Source organism: Papilio polytes, unplaced genomic scaffold (assembly GCF_000836215.1).
Source record: "Papilio polytes unplaced genomic scaffold, Ppol_1.0 DF824047.1, whole genome shotgun sequence".
Lineage (NCBI taxonomy): Eukaryota > Metazoa > Arthropoda > Insecta > Lepidoptera > Papilionidae > Papilio > Papilio polytes.
Window position 1 is genome coordinate 332,472 of NW_013525157.1, and position 27,231 is coordinate 359,702.

Here is a 27,231-nt window from a genome sequence, read left to right on the forward strand (position 1 = left end):
ATAATATTGAAATACACATATTGTTAATTCCGGCTTAAGATACTACTAATTGTATCAACAGCTTTTATATCCTATTTCTTACGTCAAAAAGGGTTTTGAAAATATTGCGCATAACCAATACCGGTACATAGTAGACAGGTTTTGAAGTTTAGTTGACGTCTTTTCCGGTAAGTGATATTTTTAAGGAACGTGAAACGATAAGGAAAAAAACAAAAAATTCAAGGTTACAAAAAATATATTGAATGATAATGGGATTTTAATAATTCATTAATGTTTTCATGAACATGCGTAAGCGACGACCTTTTACATCGATCAGTTTTTATCTCAGCTGCGTATTTAACTGAACGTCACATTAAAAATATGGTGTCGTAAGTACTGTTATGAAAAAACATCATTTGCATATTTAAAACGTGGATCTATATAGTTTGAAATACACGATTTTTCACTACTAGTTAACGTGACATGTGTTCGCCTAAAGATAACGTTTTCTTTTGCCAATATTCAGTTTACTCTCTACTTTGTCGATGACGTTACAAAATCGTCCACACGGATATTCGTGATAAACCCTCAAGTCCTTTCATGTAGAGATATAAGAATGAACAGAAAAAGAAGAAATAAGGATTTCTTTACCAATACATTTCCTTCAACTAAAGGTTAACTAAACAAGTATAGTAGAAAAGTGTTTGTAACAACGCAGTAATAGGAAAACCAAACTTTTCTTATTAATACAATTAACAAGCAGCATGTCACGCACAAAACAACAACTTTGTTTCCGAGTAGGGCTGCAAACTTACTATTTAAGTAGGTCCGAAGACTCTCCGAATTATAGAAACGACGACGAGTGACCCATTTTAATATCAATGACTAGCTGTTCCCGTGCGACTTCATCCGCATGAAATTATGAAAATTTTATTTTATTGTTTATATTTGTCAAATGTCAAAATGACATGACATGACAAACCTTAGCAAGGTTTCTTTCTTGATGCTGGCAGCAATGGTCTCTTTCCCACCAAAATATTTATCCCTTAAGTTTAATGGCGTGAAAATATATAGCCTAAAGCCTGACGTAAGTGTAGGGTTTTTTTTTATTAAAAAAATAATTATTCAAAAATATGCTGTAATTGCCGACATCTTAGGCAACAAAGAAGTGTGTGTACGCTTTATTAAAATAGTATAGATAAAAAAATAAATATCTTTCACACTACTCATTATGATCCCAATCGATACGAAACCTACAGCCCAAACATATATTGTGGAAACCAGGAAAGTTCCTAAGGTGGCAGCCCTATTTGTAAACTGCATAAAAGTTTCGCAAATAAACGAAATGATACGAAGCCTGCCCAACTTGGAACTTTATTAATCCTGTTATATGCGATTCTGTCGGGACTATTTGATATTTTGAATAATTCGTTTATACACGGTAACAATAAAGTAGTGCTGTTGGGCCTTTTATTTTGAAAATATATTTGAGCGTGTCATTAAAATATCAGCTTAAATTAGGTATTCTTTATGTTACTAGTATTTAACTGAATTCTTACCCGTCGAGGGGATTGAGGGCGATAGCCCTTGGCTCCTCCAGACTATCTCTGATGAGTATCTTCCTCATGTTGCCCTGCAGGTCGGAGAGCTCGATGTGGTTCTTGCCGGTGTCCGTCCAGTACAAGTGGTTGTAGATCCAGTCCACCGCCAGCCCGTCTGATGTTATCAACTGGTCGCCGATCACTACTGTACGAAGACTGCCCTCGTCGATAGGAGCTCTACGGAAGACAATGAATTGACCGTTAATTCCCTTTAGTCAAGTAAACCCTCCAGTCCAAATGGCGACCGCAATAGCCAATCATTAATAAAGACTAGTTTTCGCCCGCGACTCCGTCCATGTGGAATTAAAAGAACAAAGGTGCGTAGCTGTTCTTCCAGACTATTCTCTATGGCTGTGCCAAATTTCATTGAGATCCGTTCAGCCGTTTAGGCTACAAACTCAAACAACCATCCATCCATACATATAATTTTAGCAAGATTGCATTGTCCCTTTACCGGTTGTTTCCAATTTGTTATTTTAAGAAATATGTCACAAAATAGTAGGTATATTGCCTGATCATGTTACTGGTACTTACTTGTATATCTTCTCATCGGTGACATCACTCCAGAATATCATTCCTGTGCGGAACACGTAATCTAAAGCTGTTGCTGACTTCGTGTCGTTCACGATAGCGACCATTTCGTGGTGATCGAGGCTGATCTTGCGGATGTCAAAGCGACGGGCGAACAGCAGCGAGGGATGACCTTCGGTGGCCTTGCAGCGCGTCCGGTCGCGCGGGTCGCGTGCGTAGCCCGAGTAGCACTCGCACTTGAAGGTACCCTTCTCGTTGCTGCACACTTGGGAGCAGGAGCCCGGGTCCAGGCACTCGTCTATGTCTGTAAATAAAGAAAATGGAGTTAATAAACTTTACAATTGTAAACAAAATTCAGTACAATTAATACTAGCCTAATACTTATCACTTTATCTAGTTCAGTGAACTGTTTTGGTTACTGTTAATTGGTTACTGGTTTCTTACTGTATTTTCTAACTAAACTAAAGGACGGCGAAAGAAAATTACCTTCACACGTGCGATTGTCGACTAGCTTGTATCCTTTATCACAATCGCAGTAGTATCCGACAGGTGTGTCGACGCAGCGCTGCGTGCAGCCACCATTGTTGGTCGCGCATTCGTTAGCTCCGCAGCGATCCCGTGGCTCGTCCTCGAAGTTAGGGCAATCGGGTTTCTTGTCGCACACTTTTGACAGCGGGATGCACATGCCGCCGCCACAGTCGAACTCCGTCTTACTGTCGCAGATCGGCTTAGGTCGCGCTGAAAGTTGGAGAGAATCTTGTTTTATATGATTGTTCGTTGTATTGTCTTCTTACGTTTAAATACTAATCACTATTGTCATCTAAACCTATCTCTTACATAATTGCTTAATAATAAGTAATATCATGAAGGATATTAGCACAAAATACGCAATAGTCAAGGAATTGCATTTGTTTCTTGAAAGATAATATGATACAAACGTCGATTAAATCGAAAAAATTACATTTTTCAAAATTTTCAGAAACAGATTATTACTTAAAAGAGCCTAGTGTCAAAAATATTTTTAGCTTAAATGAGCTTAGCCTGAAGCCTTAAGTTCAATTTCTTAAAGTGTCTTTTATCTATATAAAAATATTGTTGACAATAGGTTATTTTCAGTAAAAATATAATTTTCCGAGAATTTTGAAAAATACCATTTTTCTATTCAATCAACGACATCCATTTAAATCTCCATGTACCGAAAAAAGGTTAACTTACTGCAATTCAGCTCATCGCTTCCATCGGGACAGTCTTTCTCTCCATTGCAGTAGAGGGCGCCGGGTATGCAACTGTGGTCTTTACACTGGAACTGGTCGATGCGGCAAGTGACATTGCCTCTGCAGATCTCCGGCGCCTCGTCCCCGCCATCAGGGCAGTCGCGGTCTCCGTCGCACACCCATGTCTTGTGCACGCATGTTACACGATCGTGGCATTGGAACTCAGTAGACACGCAGGGGGAAATCACCTTTGGTGATGTTGGACAACCCTGGAAAATGGAAAAATGAATTCAATTAATAAACATACTTACGAAGTTTTCTTAGGAAGGTGTTGTATGTAGTTATGTTTGATAGAGTAGTTTACTTTGACGGGCATTATTCAGTAATGTGTCTCTGTTAATATAAACTGTCAATTTGTTGCAAACTATGAAGCAATGAAATTAAAAATTAATTTCCAGGTATTGCTTTAACTAAAGTGATTTATTATTAGAACAAAGCAATAGTTACATACTCATTAGTTATTCTAACTCCGTTTACCATATGTTATTGATACGTGTTTGATAATTGATTCAAGTAATTTCTACGTCATCGGTACACAGTTGTTCATGAGTAAATAATATGCTATACATATGTGTCCACCTTGGATATATAAACATTTATATTGACTATTGTAGCTCAAAGGTACCCGTTTACAAGCTTTAGTTTAATTAACACTGTCATTGAATGTGCACTTTTCCATTTAAAAATACTAATAAAATGTTACCTTTACTTTGATAAACATAGTTCACATTTTGCACGCTTGAAATATTTTTTTTGTTCTCATTTTGAACTACCTTCTGTTTTTTTAATCCCAGCGATTAAAATGACATTTCAAGTGTTGCCAGCTTTTTGAAATTCTTAAATAATTATGATATGCCACTATCGGAAAAACATAAATAAAATTAATGTTATTTTCGTTTACTTTATAAGTTATCGTGAAATATTGTAAAAGTTCTTTAAAACTCAAATCTTAAAGTTACGGTTTACAGAATCGGTATTTTAGGTACAAAACTACACAGATAATGCTGACAACATTTGACAATTGCGTGTCCATTTACTCGCTGCGATTAGAAAATTAGATTTATAGTTGAAAAATGAGAGGGAGAAGTAACTTACCGCTTCATCACTGCCGTCCGGGCAATCGATATCTCTATCGCAGCGCCACCTAGCGGAGATACAGTGACCATCAGCGCAGGAGAAGTGCGCGTGCGGCTGGCAGGTAGGCGCCGGGCACTTGGCTTCATCGCTGCCGTCACTGCAATCGTCGTCGCCGTCGCACACCCACCTCTGCTGGATGCACTTGCCGTTCCCACAAGTAAACTCGTCCGCGCGACATGTCTCATCTAGTTAATGCAATAAATATCAGCAACTACAGAGCCATTCAAACTTTATGGCGGCTGTGAATATTGCACGAAATGAGAATGTGCCACACCCGATTTCATTCACTCGTAGTGGATCCACACCAAACACAAGCTTACCACGAGCAGCCATAAAGTTTTATTCTTATAATACTAAACACTATCTCGCTGCTAAACATCCTTTCAAATAAGCCGGGTTAAAAAGACAGACTCTTTGGTATCTTGATTATCATCTTGTATTTGCTTAAAAACATCGCTTCCTCGTATGTTTGGTCTAATAAGTTCGATCAGATCGTTCATCAGTTCATCTTATTGTCCCCTAAGTTGTGTTATTGTAAATGCAAATAAATTAAGAACATGTCAAAGTCATTTGCACATGCTTAATAAATTAAACCTTAATTCATAACAAGTGATTATTTTAAACAATTTGCATGTGTTGAATATAGAACGATCTTTCTCTAACAAAAAAGACTACATAGAAACCTTCTAACAATATGTACACTACTTTAAAATTTAAACGACAAGAGACACAGTTCCCCGAGAGGATTTCGTTTCCAGACGCTATCGTATGCAATATACATACATAAGGTAATATATGAAGAACCGTATATGTTTAGTTTTATGAAACGTAGTACAAAATATTAGATATCCTAAGTTGAAGGTACAATTCTTGTAGTAATCAAATTTTTACCATAGTTCAGATAATATTAAATATAAACGCAAGCATAAAATAAAGTTCAAAGAACGAAAGTAAGAACAAATACCGTAAGTTACTTATATCTTTAATGAAAAAATACTAAAGCGCCTAAAATATCGTTTAAAAGTTTTACGAGTAAAAGAGAAAACGTAATTTCAGCGGTTTTTAATAATGTAAGTTAATAATACTTAAAAATGTAATAATACGAAGTTTTAATAATTTACTAAGCGTAAGATGCTTAAATAAAAGAAAAGTTTAAAAATTTACTCTTACTAGAGTCTCGTGTCTGGCGAGAGTATTTCTGTTTAATTAAATTCCTTTTCAAAGCAGACCAACCCGTTAACTAGTTATCATTGTCTACGTAATTACTATTATTTTTGTCATAGAAATTCCTTAGTGTGTTTTTAACACCTAAACTTCCATACAAGGTAAGTTCTAATATTACCTGTAGCCGTTTAAGTTTATTAAAAAGAGTCAATGAATACAAAAAGTCTTTCAATCCCACATCATTCATCGTAATATTGAAAATAATAAAATTCTAATTTTGTATACATTAAACGGCCAATAACTGAAACGAATTTTAAACATTTCCCTTGACGTGAAAAATTTTATGGAATTCGGTATTTAAAGGTTGCCTTATAATCTAAGACGCTATACAAACTTAATGCCATTTCAGTATACAGCTGTAACTTGCAAAACTTATGCTTAGTGTCATTAGCAACATATAACAAAATAAGTATAAAACAACTCATAACTATCCGTAATACGTGCCAAAGTAATAACAATGCTATCTTTGTGAAGGTTTGAAAAATGGGAAATGACATCGTATCGGACCTTTCTACGGTAAGAAAGCTTACGGATATAAAGGGATGCATAGAATGTTATCTTTTAAGGTTAAGGCGTTATAGGGCAAGATGATGAAGGATACGAATATAAGAAATTTATCAGATGGGCCGAATATTTGTATAGAATGCGGAATATCAGGGATTCATTTTCACGATTGATTGATGGTCACTCGCTTGGTCAAACATTAATTTGACCAATTGAAAGCAAGGAATCAATATACTTTTTGTTATATAATTATTATACTAGACAGTAACAGGGCTATTGCATTAAAAGTTTTTGGAATTGAAGAATTGTGATCCTTGTCGTTTCAATATTGTGTGTGTACATACAACTTGGTTGAAAAAAATCCACTTAGCTTTTTCAAACAAAATGGAATGATCAGACATGATTTATGACATGTCAATGATAAACCCAACACAGAAAGAAGTTATAAAGCGATTTGATGAATAGAATAGTTATCAAACAGAGGACATAATTCTTTAAAAACGCATTATAACTTCTTTCGTAACAACAATGTCGTTGGCAATGAATAAAGTAAAACCCCTTACTGCATGCTTTTTCATCGGACCCATCCGAGCAGTCGGGGTTGTCGTCGCACATCCAGGTGAGCGGCACGCATTCTCCATGCTTCCCTCGGCACGTGAACTCTTCAGGGCCGCACGCCTCCACTTCTGTCAACCCAAGTCATGCTCATGCTAAGTCTAATGCAAATGATGACGTTAAAATACCAAGATACGTTTCTAAATCGTATTTAAACGCTTATGATTATTTTACCAGTATAAAACCCGCGACATGCGCACGCGATTCCTAGTACTGCCGTGTCATGATAGTCGCCAACATTAGAGATGGCACCAAAAGACGAAAGACCGAATAAAACAACCCTGAAATGCTAAAATTATTCATTTCTCTTGCTGTCTTTTCCTGTAACATGCTGATCGTAGTCATGCTCGTATTCCACATGCGAGATTCGAGCTGATCTTACCACAGTGGTGCTCATCCGAGCCGTCTGGGCAATCGGGTGCATCGTCGCAATGCCACGCGGCAGGTATACACTGACCGCTCGCGCACACAAACTTGTGTTCCGGACAGCTGCTGCGCTGTGCTGCTGTTTGTTAAACTTTTTACTAATACCTCTACATTAAAGGCTCTAACATATTTTTATTATAGCTATTCGACATTATAAGAAGGGTAATATACTCAATTCTCGTATCACAACACTCGATAGTCGAGTTTATCCGTCACAAATAAAAATAAAACCTAGTTTTTCCAATCTTATTATCATCATCATCATCATTTGATGTAACATAAAATGTAGTAATACTTAAAAACTGAAATTTAAAGAAAAATACAAACATACTGTATTTATAAGAACGAAAATAATTTCTCTTGATCATTCAACTGTCATGAGGTAATTAAAACAGTTTTCTCCGCACTTCTGTTCCGTTGTAAAGTTTTGGGGACACGATCAAATTAATGAGTGTCTACGCTCAACACAGGCAGTGGCAGTGCCGAGAGTAAAATGTAATTAATTGAACTAAATAGTCCTATTTCAAGCATAATGTTGTTTTAAGTTCCGTCTAATAAATTATATAAACTGAGACGATAGTTAGCGTGGGTCTGTTTGTACAAAAAAGTACAATTCCACTGTATTTCCATATATCCAATTGAGGTATAATTTACATTATTCTATGCATTCATATACATAGGAGTGGTACCGTTATCTTAGTAAGGACCTTCCATTTATGTTTTTTTCTGGAAATAACATATTTGTTGTTGTAGTGATTCGGTAATAGAATGTTCTTCTTTCTCTTAGATAGCAGGGCTCGCCATTGACGGAGTAATATCATAGATGACATCCTCATCAATAGGGAGTTCTATAAGCATTTTTAATCTTGTTACAGATTCAAAATTTGATCAATTAACTTCTCGCGGAGATAACAAAAGTAAAGTGCTAAAGGAGAGTTTTTCCTCTTTACCCAAATGTGGAGTTCAAGCGTTCGGGTTTGTTTTGATTAAAACTTTATTAATTCCGAAAAAATAATTTATACACGTTTGATCTCTTCGTGTATAAACAAAAATGTTTGTTTTGCATTCGCATTGAAATAAATATGTGAGTATTGTAAGTTACCCGGCAAATATACGAGATATCCAAATAACTCTCATTTCTTCGCAGACATAATTTACCGGTTCGTCTGTTTTGAACACGAGAGTAATCCCGCATAAATCCTTTACCATTTGCTCCATTACGTTGCGTCTACAAAGCAAATAAATTAACACAAGGTTTATGCAAATCACCAATTTTTTTTCATATAGAAAATGATTAATTGGTTTACACACGCATGTCCATATAATACAGCGTAAGTTTTTTTTTATTAAAGTTATTTGAACGAAATCTGAATTTTAAATGCATACCTAAATATGGGAAAAGACAGGTCAAAGATTATAAAATTAATCCGTGAAACTTTGAGCCGTAATTAAGATTTTAATCCGCGTCGGAAGCCCAGCTAAAGACTCGGTACGCGTGATACCTTACAAACTTTTCCCGTAAATTTTAAGATAATTATATTTCGAAAATTGATATATTTTTGAATTAAATTACGAGATAGCAAATTTCAATTATTTTAAAAAACTTTTCCGCAACATTCTTACTTTTATAACTTTACGCAGCTAGAAAAAAATGAGTTTTGTTGTAGTAGCTAGTGTTTTAACACTTTTCTAATTTAATGGACACTACATAGACCATAGGTTATTTTTTCACTAAACAAGAATACACTATTTCCTGTTTCTCCCTGTTTACTGCGGAACTTAAAGAAAGGTCATAAGATAAAGGACTAAGTTTTCTTTTTTTTTTAAATTGTATGTTAGTCTACGCTAATTAAAACTACATTACTGTTTCACAAAATAGAAAAGGAAAAATAATTGTATAATCTAATAAATGACGTATACCTCTCTATAATCCTAAATACATACATAAACCAGAAAGTGTTGAGATTGAATGTGGATGGCTACAAAGGAAGAGGAAGACCGAAGAAAGTATGGATGGATTGTGTGAAAGAAGATATGCTTAAGAAAGGAGTGGATTCAGATATGACGGCTGATAGAGATGTATAGAAGAGTAGCACATAGTGTGCCGACCCTCCATTAGGGATAAGGGCAAGTGGATGATGATGACCTCTCTATAATCCTTATTTAACATTTTCTCGAATATGATTAGGGAGATAATTTTGCGTATATTTCTGATCTAATTATATGTCGTTTACATTATTTCAATGACGTTATGTACTTACTGCATGTGCCAGATTCTTCGTCGGAGCCGTCGGAGCAGTCCTTCTCGTTGTCACATCGCCACGACAGCGGGATGCAGCGGCCAGTCTTGCATCGGAACTCGTTTGCTGTGCACGTACGACTTTCTGTAGAAACAAAAGAAAAACACCTTATTAATCTTTGCTTTTTTACATTATTTAATTATGGTAAAGAGAGAACAGAATGAAAAGGAAATATCCGTTTGTGGTTTATCGTATGTACAATAAAGATGGGCATGGAATATTTGACATTTAACATCTGAACCATCTGTGACTAGTGGTTTACTACAGATTGAATAAAAAATAACTGTATAATTGATAGTTTTTTGTCTATGATAAAGGTTAGTTATATTGAAAGTACTTGAAACATAGAAGGTCCATGTTAACCTTTAGTAATATCTTTCACCTTAAGTAACTTCAAAGCATAAATTCCGCGAAATTTAACTTGTAACGGAATTCAAGTTGGCATTAGCTCTTAATTTAACAGCCAATGTAGAAAATATTGCCTCAGTTTGAAGGACGTCTGTTAATGACAATACTGAGCAATGGAGAGGTAACGATTACGTCTCAAGGTGATTACAAGAATACAGTATTTTGAAGATTTCCTTAATTTAAATTTGTTCTATTTATCTTAGTTACATCTTAAACTCTAGGTATCTTAATTAAAAATGTTTTTGGTAACTACTTTATGGAAATCAAATTTTTACAAAAAGTTTTAGATAATAAAACAGTGGAATTTATTCGTTGAAAAAAGACATCTCTACTACAGATCAAATTAAAAAAGATGCATGGAAATACAAAACGTACATAATTTAAACTGATTCTGCATAAAAATAGAGACAGTCTACACGAGGAAAACCCTTGAATGAGCAACACGGTGTTCGTACTAAGAAATATCAGCGTAGCGTCTAAATATCAGCGTAGCGTCTAAAAGGATCTTATATTTTGCACTAGACTTTTTTCATAACATCTCACTTCACTGCAATTTCTAAGATACATTTCTTTGGAAAGTGATCTCAGCGAATGAGTTACTTTTGCATGTGTTATATCTTTGCTGAAAAGCAATTTCGCACGTCTTTTAATTTACGAGAAAGGAACTGTAAAAGCTTTCTGTGAATTCTAAAAGAAATATTTTCTGATGAACTGCAAATTGTCAGCTCAGTTTCAATAAGAAAGTTAAAATCTTTCATAATTTAGATCGAATAACCGTCAATGAGCAATAAAGGCTTATAAAATGTACATTATTTATCTGATACGAACATAAAATAACACGTACATCCAATTCACGGGCCGTTATTGCTGCTCGAGAAAGATCGCTACTCACCGCTTAATGTAGTCTCGAGTAATATTGAAGAAAATTATCAGCAGGTAGCAGCTATATCTCGCGGTGATTCAAACCGCGCCGAGTCACGCGCCGTCGAGCAATTTGTAAACAAAACGCACGCCCTCGAAATGTTTCCCTCAGAGTACACTCGCAGCCCTTTTACCCTAACCATAGTAATAAATTCAAGTGAAGCTTCAGAGATTGCCGTATCGTATGCCGAAATGTATTTTTTATTTCGTGTATTCGTAAAAACACTGGGAATATTTATTTTATTATTATTGACGAAATAATAACTAGCTGTTCGTGCACGGTGTTATCACATAGACACGTATGTATATTGTAATTTCAATAACATTATTCAATGCCTCTTTTTGCGTATTTTTGAGTCTCAAACGTTCAATGGAAAATGTGTCGTTGTTTAAATAAATAAAATAAATGTATGTTGGGTTGCTATGCCTACACATTGATCCAATTCGTATTTCCAAGCGATTTGAGCGAAACAAATCCCCAGCTACATTTAATTCGTGACATTTTTCCATGGAAACGCTGCCGAACTGTTCTAAGCCGCGGATTAGTTCCAAACTCGATTTTCTTTTTTGGCAAGTAGTCGCTTTCAATTATAACCGGAGCTTTTCGGATAATAATATCTTTTTTTAGACGGTCTTATTCAGGTAATAAAATATTATGTTCTTCATGGAAATAGTTACTAGATATTTTTAGATTTTGAAAGAGTCGTAATTTTTTATTGAAATTATTTCTGTCTTATGAATTTAATCGTCCGTCAGCATTACGAGTGTAATAAACAATCTACGTTTTACGACATTCCGTACTGTGAAACAATTTCATTTAACTCGCCTGCGATGGATGTGGTTTTTATGTGTCCTACTTTATAACAAAGGAAGGGACAATTGTATAAGCAAAAAATAGTTCGGACATAAAACCCTACGTTCCCAAATCATGACAAGCGTTTCATTACAGTAGCTATTACTGTGAACAGAAATGGATGTAATTTTCCACAAGCTCGTACTTGACATTTGCGTTTTGGACCCGAAATAAAATCAAGAAAAATGCCGGACATAATTTAGGTCACCGAGCTTAATTGGAGAAAAGGTACAACAGAAGTTTTTGTTGAATTTTTTATTTATGTACAAAACTTTGCTGCACCATTCGTGCTGTAAGAGAATAATACACTTTTGGGCAGTTTCACAAAGACCCGGTTTCTGAATAATTTTACGAGTTCAAAAGTGCTCAAGAATTTTATATAGAGCTGGACAACAGATTAGCTTTAAGGTGTTTCAACACCACAGCGTTAGACTACTACAGAAATACTTAAAAACAAATGGATTTGTTATAATGTATAAAATATACATTTGATATTAAGAAACCTAGCATTTAAAATGTTCTCTCGTTGTAACTTATCTTTGGCTTAATCCCGCGTTTACAGACTCGGTCGCGTTAACTCGAGACGGTGCTTGAGAATTAGTTCACCTTAGACGTTAAAAATTTAAGGCGAGGACGTGTGGAACATACGTTATGTAAGACTTTAGAAGTCATGACATATATTTTTCATTTATACAAAGAATTTATCTAAGGTATACCTATGTAGACTAAGTTACATATTTCATAATAATTTACGATTCAATTTACGCTTATAAATTTATTAGAATCGCCAATGTCCGCCGTTTATCAGCCATTTCTCTGTTTTTAATTTAAAGATATCAAAAATTCACAGTAAAGTAAATACTTGTGAAAATTTTAACATGAAATCTGTGTATGTCTTTATAAACTTATTTAAAAGAAAAACGAAGTTAGGTTATAATTATGATCCAAGCAACGTTGATGTAGATTTTGATATTCGATCAGATTTACGAACGTTATTTTAACAAAAGCAAACTCGAAAGTGATTTGGAAAAACAAATAAACATAAGCTTATCTGTATTCAGTGAATCTTTTTGTTGAATCGTGTGGATTTTTAAAATTACACCCAGTAGTAACTAAATATGATACAAGAATTTATACAAAGTAAGCATAATATTTTACATGTTATAATTTCATAACAAAAACAATGATTTAAAAATGGCACTTTTGTTTATTTAATTTTATACAAAAAATGTCAATGAAATTACTTTTACATAAAAAAAATGTTTTTCAAGTAAGTCTAGTATTTCAGTAGTTACATAACCAACATAATATGAACATGAAAATCATTTTTAAAAAATTTAACCACGATGCAGTTCAAAGGAAACTGTAATAGAACAAGAGGTTTAAGTTTCAAAAGAACTTGGTACCTATAAAGAACCTTGTACACCGGATTCTGAAAGTGTTTTTACCCTTTTTTCTTCGCAATACTTTCTTTTAACCCTCATTGTCCTTTAGATTGTGACATTTTATTAAACACTAACATTGCTATAACTAACTTATAATAAAATTCGCGCTCTAACTTAAAATATATTAAACTAGCTTTCGCCCGCGATTCCGTCCGCGTGGTATTAGAGAAAACAAAACCATGTAGCCTATGTATTCTTCTAGACTATCCTTTACATGTATGGCAAATTTCATTGAGATCTGTTCAGCAGTTTAGCCTACAAACTCTAAGAAACATCCATGCATACATTAAAATTTTCACATTTATAATATTAAGTAAGTATTACGTCTTTAAGTAAAAAAGTTAAAAGAGTATTGCATTATTCTATTCGAATGCAAAGTAACCGAACAATAGCAATTCCAGCAAAATATTCAAACAACGCTTGTGAACGCGAAATGCACAAGCATTAGTGCAAATTGTCCCCAAGATGGCAATAGCGCTGAAGCACCGGGAAATTGTATTACGGAGCTGTCTTCGCTAGGCAATAGTGAGTGCATTCGTTATACGTAACTGCGGGCTTTGGCGCGAATCTCCATGTTGTCGATTTTCGGCCCTTAACGTGAATTCAACACATTTGCAGCTATCGATACGGCCATATATTGGGGATGCATTTCGTTCGTACATTTACAGTAAGTACAACTTAAGTATATGCTTATAGCAATTTCTTATTCTAAAAGTTTATAACGTTTTTAAATGGGGCTGTTTTGTTTTTTTTTATTGTTAGTGAAATATATTTTACAGTTGGCGCCAAAAACTTATTTCACACATCTTCGTCATCATTTTCACATTATTAACCTTTACAAAAGTTTAATTATATCAATACGGGCTAACTCCAAGGGTACTAATGAGTTGAAGACGATGAACTTTGTACTTTAAAGTTTAGAGACGCGACTTTATGTATACTAGACAAATTAACAGGGTCTTTGCTCTTACTAATTATGCATTAAATTATTCATATAAAAAGACTAAGAACACATTAATTAAGTTTAAGCTGTAAACACAATTAAATCGGCAATAAATCATGAGTCCTATTATTTGACTTAACATTAATATACTAAAATGTACGAGTTAAAAAAATCATAATTTTAATTTGTATATAATTCGGAGGGTAAAAATATTGACGCTAAAACAACTGGGAACAGTAAACAAATGTGAACGTTGGAAAATCAGTCTACGAAGTCGAGGCGGACGTGGTACGTCCCGAACAGTTCTATACATACGTATCTTGCTATTGGAAATCTCATCTATTGTTGACGACTACTCGTTTCTCGTTGCAAACTTAATTTGAAAGGACGCTTCGCTCCAAGCGAAAGATAAATGTAATTGTGAAAATCCAATTGGTGCAACGATAAAACATCTCAGTTCAACGTTTTATGAAGGGAAAAAAAGAATTTATTTTAACTAGATAAGTTACTTTTATCATAAAATAGCTTTCGCTCGCGACTCCGTCTGCGTGGACTAAAAAAAAGCAAAAGCAAATAGCCTTTATGTTCTTCCAGACTATCCTCTACATCTATGTCTAATTTCATCAAGATCTATTCAGCAGTCAAGGCTACAAACTCTAAGAAACGTCCATCTAAACTTTCACATTTATAATATTAGTAAGATGATAAAATGAAAAATTCTTTCGAGAATCAACCTTCATCGAATCCTATACCTTAAGAAATACGTCATAATTACCCATCACCCTTACCATAAAATATACTAGTTACTAAAATTTTCCCCTCAATACAGATTTCTCCTATTAAATCCGCCTTTCTTAGTGACTCGACCTATGGTAGCAGAAAATATTACACATGAAACTTTTTAACTCACCTGCAGTTTTGTAGTCATAATTCCTGGTGTAGGTATCATAATCGTCGTCATATATAGAAGCGTCTGCATCCAGTAGACAGCTCGCCAGGACGCACACTAGCCACCAATACTTCATCTTTATATTTATTTTATAGTTCTCTTACGTTTTTCAAACTAGCTACATCGGCAGTTCTGAATGAAATAGTTTTGCTTTTAGTTATTTTTTAATTAAATTTTTTTAATACACTTTGATTTGTATATAACCAATTAACTAATGTGACTTATGCTGGGTTTCTGAAGTTCCTATTTATTTTATCGTTAACTAGTGGTTTACTAGTGTTAAATGGAGTAAAACTTAAGTTACGTAGTTCGGAAACGCATTTCATGAAGTTATCTAAAAAACTCTTACGAATGGTTAATATATTTAAGAAACTGGCTATTATTAAAATTTTGATATTTAAATTATCAGGTAGATAGCTAATTCTTATTTAAGTTACTCTGAGTAATTGATTTCGTATTGGATAGAATCTTATAAATAACCTAAGGTATCGACTTTCAGTATAAAATATGTAGTTACAAGTCTGAGTTAGCTTTATCTATACTGACTCCATTTGTAATGGCAATGAAGCTAATTTACCAAAGAGTAAGACTTGAGTGGAATATTCTCTGGGTAAATTCAGAGCGGACGTGATGCGATAAAAAAGAGGTTACATCAATACCATATCTCAACTTGGATAGGTAAATGTATAAAATGGATTGGTTACGAAATTAGACCGTTTGTAGGCTGCACGAGTCTTCAAAGGACGGTCGGTCAAACGGGTTCGTGATTAAGCAAGACAGATTTGATCATGATTAATTAATTTATCTCTCATTCCTTTGTTGTAGACCCCAAGTTAATGCCGTTTTAAACTTTGCACACGCTTGGAAACGAAATGTTTTTATTTTTTCTGAAAAAATTTCTGGACATTTATTTATCTGTAAATGGGTAATTCTACAAAATGTCATATGTGTAGTTTTGTATAAAACAATAGAATATGAAATTGTTTTTTCATGTTTGATTAATAAGATAAGTAGAGCAAAAACAGAGCAGTTATTCTGTGACTTTGGGGGCTTATCCAGTTTTATCCCGATTGCCTTAGATGGCGCTCATCTCCCAGTTTGCTCCGACTTCCGGTACCTCGGCTCATTAATCCAAAGCGACGGCTACATTGACCGTGACGTGACAAATAGAATAAAAGCGGGATGGATGAAATGGCGACAGGTCACAGGAGTAATATGCGACCCTCAAATTCCACTTAAATTAAAGGGGAAAATTTACAAGGCCGTCGTAAGACCTGTCATGATGTATGGATCTGAATGTTGGGCAGTAAAAGGGACGGATGAAAGAAGACTACATGTGACAGAAATGCGAATGTTAAGATGGATGTGTGGGGTAACACGAATGGATAAGATACGAAATGAGTATATTAGAGGAAGTTTGAGAGTAGCCCCCATAATAGAGAAGGTTAGGAGTAAAAGGTTAGCATGGTATGGGCATGTTATGAGGAGGGATGAATCGCATGTTACAAGGAGAACGTTAGTTATGAGTGTGGAAGGGTACATCGGTAGAGGTAGACCTAGAAAGAGATGGATGGATTGTGTAAAAGGTGACATGATCAAAAAGGGAGTGATGACTGAGATGACGTATGATAGAGTTATGTGGAGGACAAAAACCTGTTGCGCCGACCCTACGGGAGTAGGATAAGGAGATGATGATGATGATGATGATGATGATGTTTGATTAATGGATTTCTCTTGACGCATAGGAAACAACAGTTTTCATAGATATCAATCTTTTCATATTTACAGTTAAAAAATTAACAAAAAGGCTTGTGTTTTGTACTCGAATAATTACATTGTTGAGAAATAAGATTGTGTTTGTAATAGAGTGCCGTGCTCCTTAAACTTTAGTTATATTGCGTAGTGCAATTTACCGAATGTGGTTCGCAGAGCTCAATTGCGTGGTACTGGTATGTTAAATAGTTTTATGTGGCGGATTACATGTTAATTCAGGTCACGTTGGTTAAGTACCGATTGATTATATACTATATAAATATCATATATTATGTACGATCCAATCCACTTCGCTTAATTTAGCATATAAATAATTAATGTGAGCGCTCTCAGTAATATTATTACAGTATAAGATTTCTCGTTAAACTTTTAAGAGCTAACTTCGCCTTAATTTTAAATTAAACGATGTTGAATGGAACGTCTCTGAGAGTTAAACTGAAAAACTGATTTTAAAAAGTGTTCAATACGCGTCAAATGGGGGAAGTTTCATCGAGTCGATACTTCGGATGTCGACCAGGGTTAAAAATCTATGCCTTGCCTTATCAGTTTCATTTCTTTGATACCAGTTATAGTAACAATACTTATAATACTAATATTATCGAAGCACGTTAAAAGTTTTTTAGGATACTATCTCTAGAGAGTCTATTTTTACAACATCCTTTTCACAAATTCAATTTTTAATAATCCTATTATAATCTTCGTATCGCGCGGAATTTCGGGACACATAATCGATAAGCAGTCTGCGTAAATCCGTCGTCCTACGTGAGAGTCCCGAAAAAACCTGGTTTCGGGATTAGACACGTAATATCGAAAAAGGTTCACGTCTGTCGCATTAATGTTTTTTTAAAGTGCCAACACTTTGGGTAGCTTACTCCGTACGTTGATGTTTTTATATAACCTTCTGTAAAATTGTAATTATTAAACGAAGGAATTTAATTCATATTACTGTTTTATTGTATTTTACTTGAAAAGCAATTTAGCACGAATAGGTTACAGATGTTGCATGAGGGATAGGCTCCACCGAGGAAGTTTCACAACCTGATAGGGAGCAAACGTAACTATTAAGAGATTACGAATGTTGCGTTTTGTATTTTGTAAATGAATAATTAATAAAATGGTTTTATGCTTTTCACGGTTTTATTTTATTTTAACCATAAATGAGAACAGAAAAAGAGATATCGTTAAAACTAGACAAGTATATGGAATTGAATAATTGTAATATACTATGTTACTGTTGCTGGCACATAAAAAAGATATTTCTGAAAGCGATCCTTCAAGTAACGTCTAAATTTCGTTTTTACGAGGCGTGTGGCAAACGAGGCATGAGTCTTAATTTCGGTTCGCGCCGCAAGTAGCTCGCTTCGCCTCCGAACACCGACAGCCATATAATTAACAGCCCCCCGTCAAATTCACACCAATCACTCCCGACAACGTTACGCCCGATTTGCAGGAAATTTGCGGCAAAATTTTATACCACGACTTTATAAGGCGAATATTCCCAGTCTTTGAAACATCAATCTTAAAATGCTTTATGTACAAATTTTATGGATTTGTTAGTGTTTCAATTTATGTTAGTTTAAAATACAAGCTATTGGATGTAAGTTTTTGAATCGAACAATTAGAGATATTATTATTTGTGTATGTATAATTATGTGTGTCATATTTCGCGAATACAAACTCGATTAAGCTATCATTATGTTTATAATAATAGAAGTAATAATTAATTACATACGATAAGGGTATCCTAACAAATGACACATTAATGTGGGTCAAAGGCCAGTGTGCCGGCCAATATTCAACGCTTCACATGTAAATGAGTTCATGAATTACATTTGCATTCAATATGATCTAGAACATGAATCTCGTCTGAATATTTGAATACCCTCAAATTTACTTTCAAAATAATTAACACAAGCTTAGAAATTTTGAAAATTTAGTTTTTGTAATACGAAATTGTTCAAATATTTAACATCTTTAAGAATGAAAAGGATTAGTTTGCATTCCAAAGAAGAAATAAATTAGTCCTAAAGTCAAGTGTAATTTAAGCGGACGTTTTAAGCAAAAAAAAATGACTGTCTACATATAAAGTTTGTCGTTAATTCTATTAGGATTATAATAACAAATATGAACGCGTTTAATTTAAATAAAATAGATTGAAATATTTAAAAATTCATCAACAAGCAAAAATGGATCGAAAATAATAATTGAGTCCCTTAAAACAATCATTTGAAATGTTTAACACTACAAGTAATCAAATCAAAATATTTACTGATTGTTATTCAAGTAGTGTTGTGGCGAGATATAGTCAAGTTGAAATCGGGAACGTATTAAGAAAGTTGGAAATCCTTTTAAGGCTTTGTGTGCATATTACCGCGAAGTATTCACCACGAAGAAAAACGTGTCAACATTTATGATGTACTAGCTTTTGCCTGCGACTCCATCCGCGTGGAATTAAAAAAAGAAAATCAGTAGCTTATGTGTTATTCCAGATTATCCTCTACATCTATACCAAATTACATTAAAATCATTTCAGCCGTTTGGGCTACAAACTCTAACAAACATCCATCCATCTAAACTTTCACATTTATAACATTAGTATGATATGATTTCCCTCTTTATAATATTAGTATAAATTGGTACAGTCGCAGTTAAAATTGATCAACATACTTAAAACATCAGGGAAATACTGTTTTTATTCTATTTTGTTAAAATTTGCCTTTTATTCCAAAATCGTTACTCTAAACTCGATTAAAGAAATGCTGTTAGCTAAATTGAATTAACTAAAAAAGAAGCAAGTCAATAAAAACATTAAATACCATTATTTTCATAACAAAAATTCTGTAGTAATAAATATTTCTATTCAATACTAGCCGTTGCTCGCGATTTCGTCTACGTTTAATTTAAAATATAAGCTACGTTACTCAGCGATAACGTAGCTCCCTAATGGTGATAGAATTTTTATAATTGGCTTAGTAATTTTTTAGTTATTTCAATACAAACGAAAATACAAATGTTTCATCTGTATAGTATAGATAAGCCCAGGGAGGCATCGTCCTATCTTAATTAAATATTAATAATTATCGAAAAATCTTTCTGTAATTATCTTGTTTAATTATCACGAGTGTAGCCCAGTTATTCAGCTAGAAACTCGTCGAGGGTCCGGATTGAAAGCGCGGAGTTTTTATAGTTCTAAGACAAGATTGCGTTGCCCAACAAGTAGAGTAGAGCAAGTATACTAGCGTGCTTTACATAGCTTCTGTGAGAGTGTACTTAGTGATACGGATTCACTAAACAAAACGTCTCTTATATACCAATTAATTAATTCTATTATTGAGAAAAACAAGCCTCTTTTGTAGCTATTTATTGTAACTATGTAAATTAAACGCCAAAATAACATAGAAATTTAAAAAAAAGGTTTATAAAAAATTCCACGAGCTCTTCATTTTCTTTTTAAGGTAAAAATATCAATATATATTATAGAATGAATTAACAAACTAATTTAGCTTCAAAAGATTGAGAGAAATTGGAGTTTTAAAAATCTACTATTTAGTTTTGATGATGGACATATTTGTTTGTATTAATATTAAAACATAATATTATTTTTCCTCTAATAAAGTATTTTTTTTATATAAACTAAAAAGAATCTAATTTATCTCAAAGACAAATAACAATGTTAACTTTGATTGTTATAACTCATAACGTAATAATACTTTGTTATGTATTAAATAACGTGATTTTTAGATTTGTATCTAGACCTGGCATTATTTCATTTTTAATATACACATCAAAGAGATTGAAGGAACTTCGTAAAATAAGTCGTAATTTACTACGATATTGGACGTTGTTTCACCGGTATTAATACTAAATTCTCATTAACAAGGGTGAATTCGACCATTAACATCAGGTATTGGCTTTGTCAACGAATAAATCAATACAAAGTGCTCACCGTTCGAAAAATTCCCGGCAATTTATTGGGTGGTTTTTACACTAAAAGGATTATCGGAATTACAGGCAATGAAGTGTCTGTGTTTTTTAAATAATAAATCTATGGACTCGGCATTATCTCGTTTTGTGGGTGAACTTTTATGTTTGTTTCATTTCATTGTTGGCGTCATTCTATATGTAAAAACTAAGAATTGAGTAATTATTCAGTATAAATAACTGTTAACGAGAATACGTACATAATTTAAAAATAAAATAAACGTGGTTTACGTTTTAAGCAGTTTTCCGAGCTTCTTTGTCGTAAATTTTTACTTACATGTACATAATAGTGTAAATGTTTTAGTTTTTTAAAAATAGGTTATTAATAAATTTTAGAACTTAATTAAAAATTCAAACAAGATGAGACAAAGGAAACTATATGCGATAAACCAAACAGATCCTATTTCAATTTGTAACTGGTTATATACAAATCACATTAGCACACAATGAACCACAACAAACCTTCAACGAAAAAAAAATACCAATCAGTATGAATTGGTAAATAAAGAGTCGCGTATTCGACACGTCGATATTTTAAACGCGGAGCGCGACCGATCGCACCGAGAGACGGGCCGCGAATGTGGGGGCGGCTATCCACCAGCATCCAGCTTTCCCTCCATCCTCCGGCGTCCCTCGCCCCCGAATCCTCCCCCGCGTCTGATAACCTGCTACTTCGGAAGTCACTAAACCCCGCCATGAATGTCAGCCAGCAGCAGCAGACTTTGAAAGCAAATGTGATTTTCATTGAAAAGGGTCGCTTTTACGCTAATACTCTATGTGGAAATCGATCGTTCATTGTTTACATATTAGATTTAATAGAACGTATCATGGAACAATGTCCAGAAGTTAGAGGGAAACAGACTATTAAGCTTAGCTTTTGACCAAACAGTAATGGAAGGAAATATCAATATTTTTGTCAACTCCGCGCTACCCTTTTCACTCAGCTTATTGGGGATCACAATCGATTTTTTTCTATCGCAGACAAAAATTCACGTATACGAATAGATATAACTTTGTGAATTTCTATGAAGAGTTTATTACGCGGTTCCCGTCAACGTTCTAAATACTACGAAAACTCAAAATGTATCAACTATTTTAATGTAAAATGGAAGGCAATTGCGTCATTTAAAAAGAAAAAGTAAATTATAAAATGATTGGTACGCATTGAGGAATTGCATCAGAATATAATCGTTAAGCGTAAATTGCAGTGTACGCCAGGGTATGGCGTACATTTACGCCGCACGCGCAACTTTCCGAAAGCTTTGCAAAGCTGCAATTTTCTTATGCTGCTCAGACGACTGTTGCATCAGATTCTCGGCCGTTGAACTTTAAAGTTTATGATTTTTATTAAGTATGACTGTATATTCAAAATACTTATTTGTTTACTAATTGCAAGAATTAAGTTAATTGTACACGCTAAGTAAGAAGGAATCAGTATTTAAGACGTTCGTTCTAATGCACCTTTCTGGAGACATTTTTGTTAGCAGTAAAAGTACATAAAAATGTGTTTAAAAAAGGTAAATATGTGTAAGAATAAACAAAATTATCTAAACTGTAAAATCACACTTTTCAGCCAGGTTATATGTTTATTTTTCGATGTTAATTTTTTTTAAGAAATTCAATTTTAGGAAATTTGCAAACAACGTAATTCTCTGAGATTTTCATCTCTAGACAGGGGCAATGCACCTCTACCTAAAGCAGTAACCGGAGACTCCATGCACATAGTTGCAAATAATATAATAGACGCCGCGACGGAGAAGGAAATTATGTAGAACGTCTCCTCGATGGAAAACTATTTTACGACTTAACTTTGTTGGTGACATTCTGACTTTAACACTTAAATTTAAGAGCACTATATTTTCATAATGCTTTTACATTTATTTTGAATGCGGTGCAGACCTTATTACCATTTTAATATTAAATGAAATACTTATATGAATGCTTATTTTGCATCTTCGTCTCATTAAACTTCATCGAAAACGTGTCTAGACAGTGTTAACTAAAACTGACCATGCTTCTAAAGTTGTGTCGAGTTTCATTGCATCGGTGGTCGCTTGCTCGTAGGTCACCATATTCGACACCAGATTCGACGGATAAAAATCGACTTCCGAAAAAACATATCTAACACTGGTAACTAACATCAGTTTCTCGAATATAGATATTCAATTGTTTTTGTAAATCAACTTTTAATAAGGAGACATTCTAAATTACGTAATCAACATCAAACCTTCAAAGCAATGAGAGAACGATTTATTTAGTAAACATTAATCTTACATGAATCTTAATTTACAAGATGAACCTCTCGGTTATCTTGACACAAATTGCACGTTCACCCGACAGGAAATGTTTGTATTTATCAAAGCTGCGGTAATAGACGGCAGTAAACGAGATACATGTAAGTGTTACGTCGCTCAGAAGCAATGAGCCCAGACGTACAGACACTTGACTGACTCCCTCGTTAATTTGTTATAGAAACTGACTCCTACACGGAAATATAATCCGGATGTCCGCAACACGAGCGGCACTTAAAGGTCGAAATTGCACGGCACTAGAAATTTTCACTCGGTATGAAATTGCTCCAAGTTTGCGTTTCAGATAAAAAAGCTGCAATACGATGGGACCATAGATATAAGTGCTCTAGAAATGTCAATAAAGTTTGATACAGAATATAAATATTGGACCTAACATTAATATTCAAGCTACATTTAAAAATAATTGCCGTAAAAATGAACTTAATGACAGATACAATATTTTTGTAGAACCTACATCAGATTTATATCACCTTATAGTATTACAAAGCAAAAGTACTCTTCTTAAATTATTTAGGAATTTTGTTACTGATTCATTCAGTTATCCATAAAGTCAATTTACTTACATATTAAATCTTTAATCAAAGTTTTTTTAAAATAAACAACACAACATATTTTTAATCTACTCCTTTCGAGATAACACATCGTGCCACTTCCAGCAAAACACTTGAAAGTTTATCCATAAAACTGTCAGCGTTGCGACTCGGTACCGTTTGCTTAGTGCTCGGCGAAGATTGAGGACCATTAATATGTCGACAATGACGTCACCAGTCGGGATTAGCAGCCTCATATTGATTTCGCACTGCAATTTTTCGGTAAAAGCCATTGTCCAAGGGCGTATTAGAGAAGGGTTCCAGTTGATTAATCGCCTAATATATTGCTTTGGTATATTATTTTATTAACTTTATTACTTTGTATGGATATAAATAAAATACAAAGTGCTACTTTGTATTTTAATTGTCTATTATTATATTTAAATGATTGCATATTAGTACTGCAATAATGTTAACATTATGATAAAAGTTCTCGACAGATATTAAATTTAATTATCATACAATTATACTCGTATTTTAATAATATTATGAACATTTGGGATAAGATATTATTAATGCAAACATAAACTAATATTTCACTCAAATGCGTACTTAATTATGTCATAACAAATTATCGTTATTTATCTGTTTCATATGACGAAGACATCGTCTGGTTTCAAACTTAGTTCTTTAGTAAAACGCAATAACATGATTATATTCAAACTGTTATTCTAAAATTTAACATGTATACTAGATTTTATTTAAAAAAAAACTGGCTGGTTATAAAAAATACAAATCGAATGATATTTGAATTCAAAAATTTAGGGTACAGTTTATATTGGGCTGTATGTATGCCCTCGGGTACAAATATAACACGAATATTGTTTCGATTATGTATGAAAACATATTTATGTATAGTATAATAGTTAAATGCACTATTGGTGACAATAATACTATCGGTTGTACCCTCCGGATACGCATGGCCTAGTTATGATAGAGTACATGCTTATATAATGTGCACCAAACACTAAGCGCTTGTTACGGGCTATATAAGCATGGTCTTCTAACGTGAAAATGTTAAAAATAAAAACAATTTTATCAACAGAGAGACTAAATTTAACTTTAAAACATTATCTACTATTACCAAAGGTAATAAATTGGTTGTACATTATTTCATTTCTTACTTTCCTTCGATAAGCGCATTGTAATGTAATTCATAAACTCAAATTATTAAGAAGAAGAAAAGAATTCTAAGAGTCTGTATTGTAAATATTCCGTCGCTAATGGAAAGCGACATCTCTAACGAAGACAGAACGCCAGTACAATTGAACTGGAAAGAAATATTAACTCCTGATGAATGCTAACTTTCAAAAGCCAATATTTTTTTCGCAACACGCTCACGAATGGAAATGAGTTCTAGAAACTTGCGCACGGCGAACAAAATATTGTTTGTTTTCCGACTTGATATGGCCTGAAAAGTTGACAATGTTGATGAAAAAAATATTGGAAAAGTTTATGAGGGCAAACTTCTTGATCTGTTTACTGCAAAAATGTACAACGAATGACAATAAACAAACACGTGGTTGCAAAACAATACTTATTTTGATTAAAAAAATGTTACAAGTTCTGACATAAAAAGGTAATCCTAGCGACAGATTAAACCTAATCCACCCGAATTGTTCTTCGACTAGATTGGGTTTTAGTCTGACGTCACATCGTATTAGACTTAAATGTACTAAAAAATTGTGTAATAAAGACTGTACAATTAAGACAGTTAAGACGTTAGTGAAACAATAAAATGGGGCAATTAAAATGGACAACGGAATTAGAATAGCCGAACCGGGTCAAGTTCTCAGTGTCAGAAAGCGACAATAGACTGGAAGATAAGCGAGTTGTATCTATATATATCTACGGTACAGTTGTGTGTATTTGTGAACTAGATAAATATTTAAATACGCTAAGATCATATGATAATTCACTCTCAAAGAAAAAGTGAATTATAAAATTTATAACTACGTAGATTATAAAATTATGGGAAATTGATAATTTTAAAACGAAATGTTTTCAAGGGGTCAAAGATCGTTTTGAAACCGAAAGCTATTTGAAGATCTAGAGGTGAAGCATTCAATAAAATCAATCTTATTAACAGCAAATCATCTGTGAATTAACAAGTATTTTTTATAATTCAATTTATTTTGCTACACAAATAATTGCTTTCTGATGTAAAGAAATTTAAATTATTTATGGATGTAAAGGGAATAGGTACAGTCAGACTAAGAGATGGATAGATTAATTTGGAGGTGACGTGACCAAGAAATTTTGTCGCCACCCTCGATGACAAAATTTCCGAAAGAGGTGATAGGGACATATGATGAATTAATTTATCTTTCTTAATAATATTTTTATTAACAAAGTTACGTGTTGGTGTCGTTACTTATTTATTGCGGCACCAGGAGCGTACGTCGCGATCGTAAATATTGCAATAAATGACCGAATTTCCTCAGTTTGATATCAAATGTAATGTACATAGGTCACTGCGTCCGCGGTCCACGGGTTTCCTATTGCAGCGTGATATTTCTCTCAACCAAATGTTTTCCTTCCACATGACACTATGTAAAGCAATTTGAACTTAACCTTTAATGTATTCTTTTTTAACTATCTTCCTAAAGGTTATCTAGTCGTCTGTGTTTTTTTGGTGTAAAGTGTACAAGTCTTTTAAACATTATAATTAGTCACTTTCCCGTATGTTTATATCATACTAATATTATAAATGCGAAAGTTTAGATGGATGGATGGATGTTTGTTAGAGTTTGTAGCCTAAACTGCTGAACGGATAGTCTGGAAGAACATATAGGCTACTTAGTTTTTTTTTGCATTGCACACGGAAGTAGTCGCGGGCGAAAGCTAGTCTAATCATAATTTGTACGTTTATGCAGTTGTTTCTTTGTGTAGTAAATTCTTCGCACTGGCGATAACCTTAATAGGAATCAATTAAGTCATAGATTTAAATATGTTTTTAGAGATTAAATAATTTGGATGAAATTATTCGTAAGATTGTTTTGATAATTAATATCCAAATATACTTTGTCAATATTTGCATCTTATCATGCATGAATTAATTCTATCAAATAGGACACTAATAGCTAGTGTTAGTGCCAGTCCTAAAACTAAGTCAATAGTCGTATTGAAATTACCGATATCGATACAGAACTTACGATCTTAGAGGTAAATTATTGACCATTATTCGAGTCGAAAAATAAAATTTTACTGACATCTGGTAAATGTTTCTTCTTTATTTATAACCCTGGAATATTGAAACAAAATATATTAAACTCTTATGACCAAAATGAAAACATAATGATGAAAATATACATCTATACTAATATTATAAATGGGTTAGATTTGTATTTTTGTATATATATTCGATTCACGAAAAACTATGGGTCGATTTCTAAAATTCTTTCACCATTAGAAAGGTTTTTTTTATTTCAGGGCGAAGTCACAACAGCAAGTTAAAAAATAAAA

At 33.6% G+C, this 27,231-nt stretch overlaps 1 protein-coding gene across 5 annotated transcripts in view; it reads right to left on the minus strand.

The window, feature by feature from the left end:
• Nucleotides 1-27,231, minus strand: part of LOC106100564 (low-density lipoprotein receptor) — a 137,949-nt gene that overhangs the window by 10,700 nt on the left and 100,018 nt on the right. For 4 of the 5 annotated variants that reach the window (XM_013279448.1, XM_013279446.1, XM_013279447.1 and 1 more), the window contains exons 3-9: nt 9,553-9,675; nt 6,814-6,936; nt 4,481-4,707; nt 3,327-3,594; nt 2,598-2,849; nt 2,115-2,415; nt 1,539-1,757 (exon numbers count right to left, since the gene is read on the minus strand). In XM_013279448.1, coding sequence (XP_013134902.1) covers nt 1,539-1,757; nt 2,115-2,415; nt 2,598-2,849; nt 3,327-3,594; nt 4,481-4,707; nt 6,814-6,936; nt 9,553-9,675 — 1,513 coding nt within the window. Of the gene's footprint in view, nt 1-1,538; nt 1,758-2,114; nt 2,416-2,597; nt 2,850-3,326; nt 3,595-4,480; nt 4,708-6,813; nt 6,937-9,552; nt 9,676-15,071; nt 15,243-21,326; nt 21,454-27,231 lie in introns of those variants that run through there. The other variant, XM_013279450.1, reaches the window with a different exon arrangement.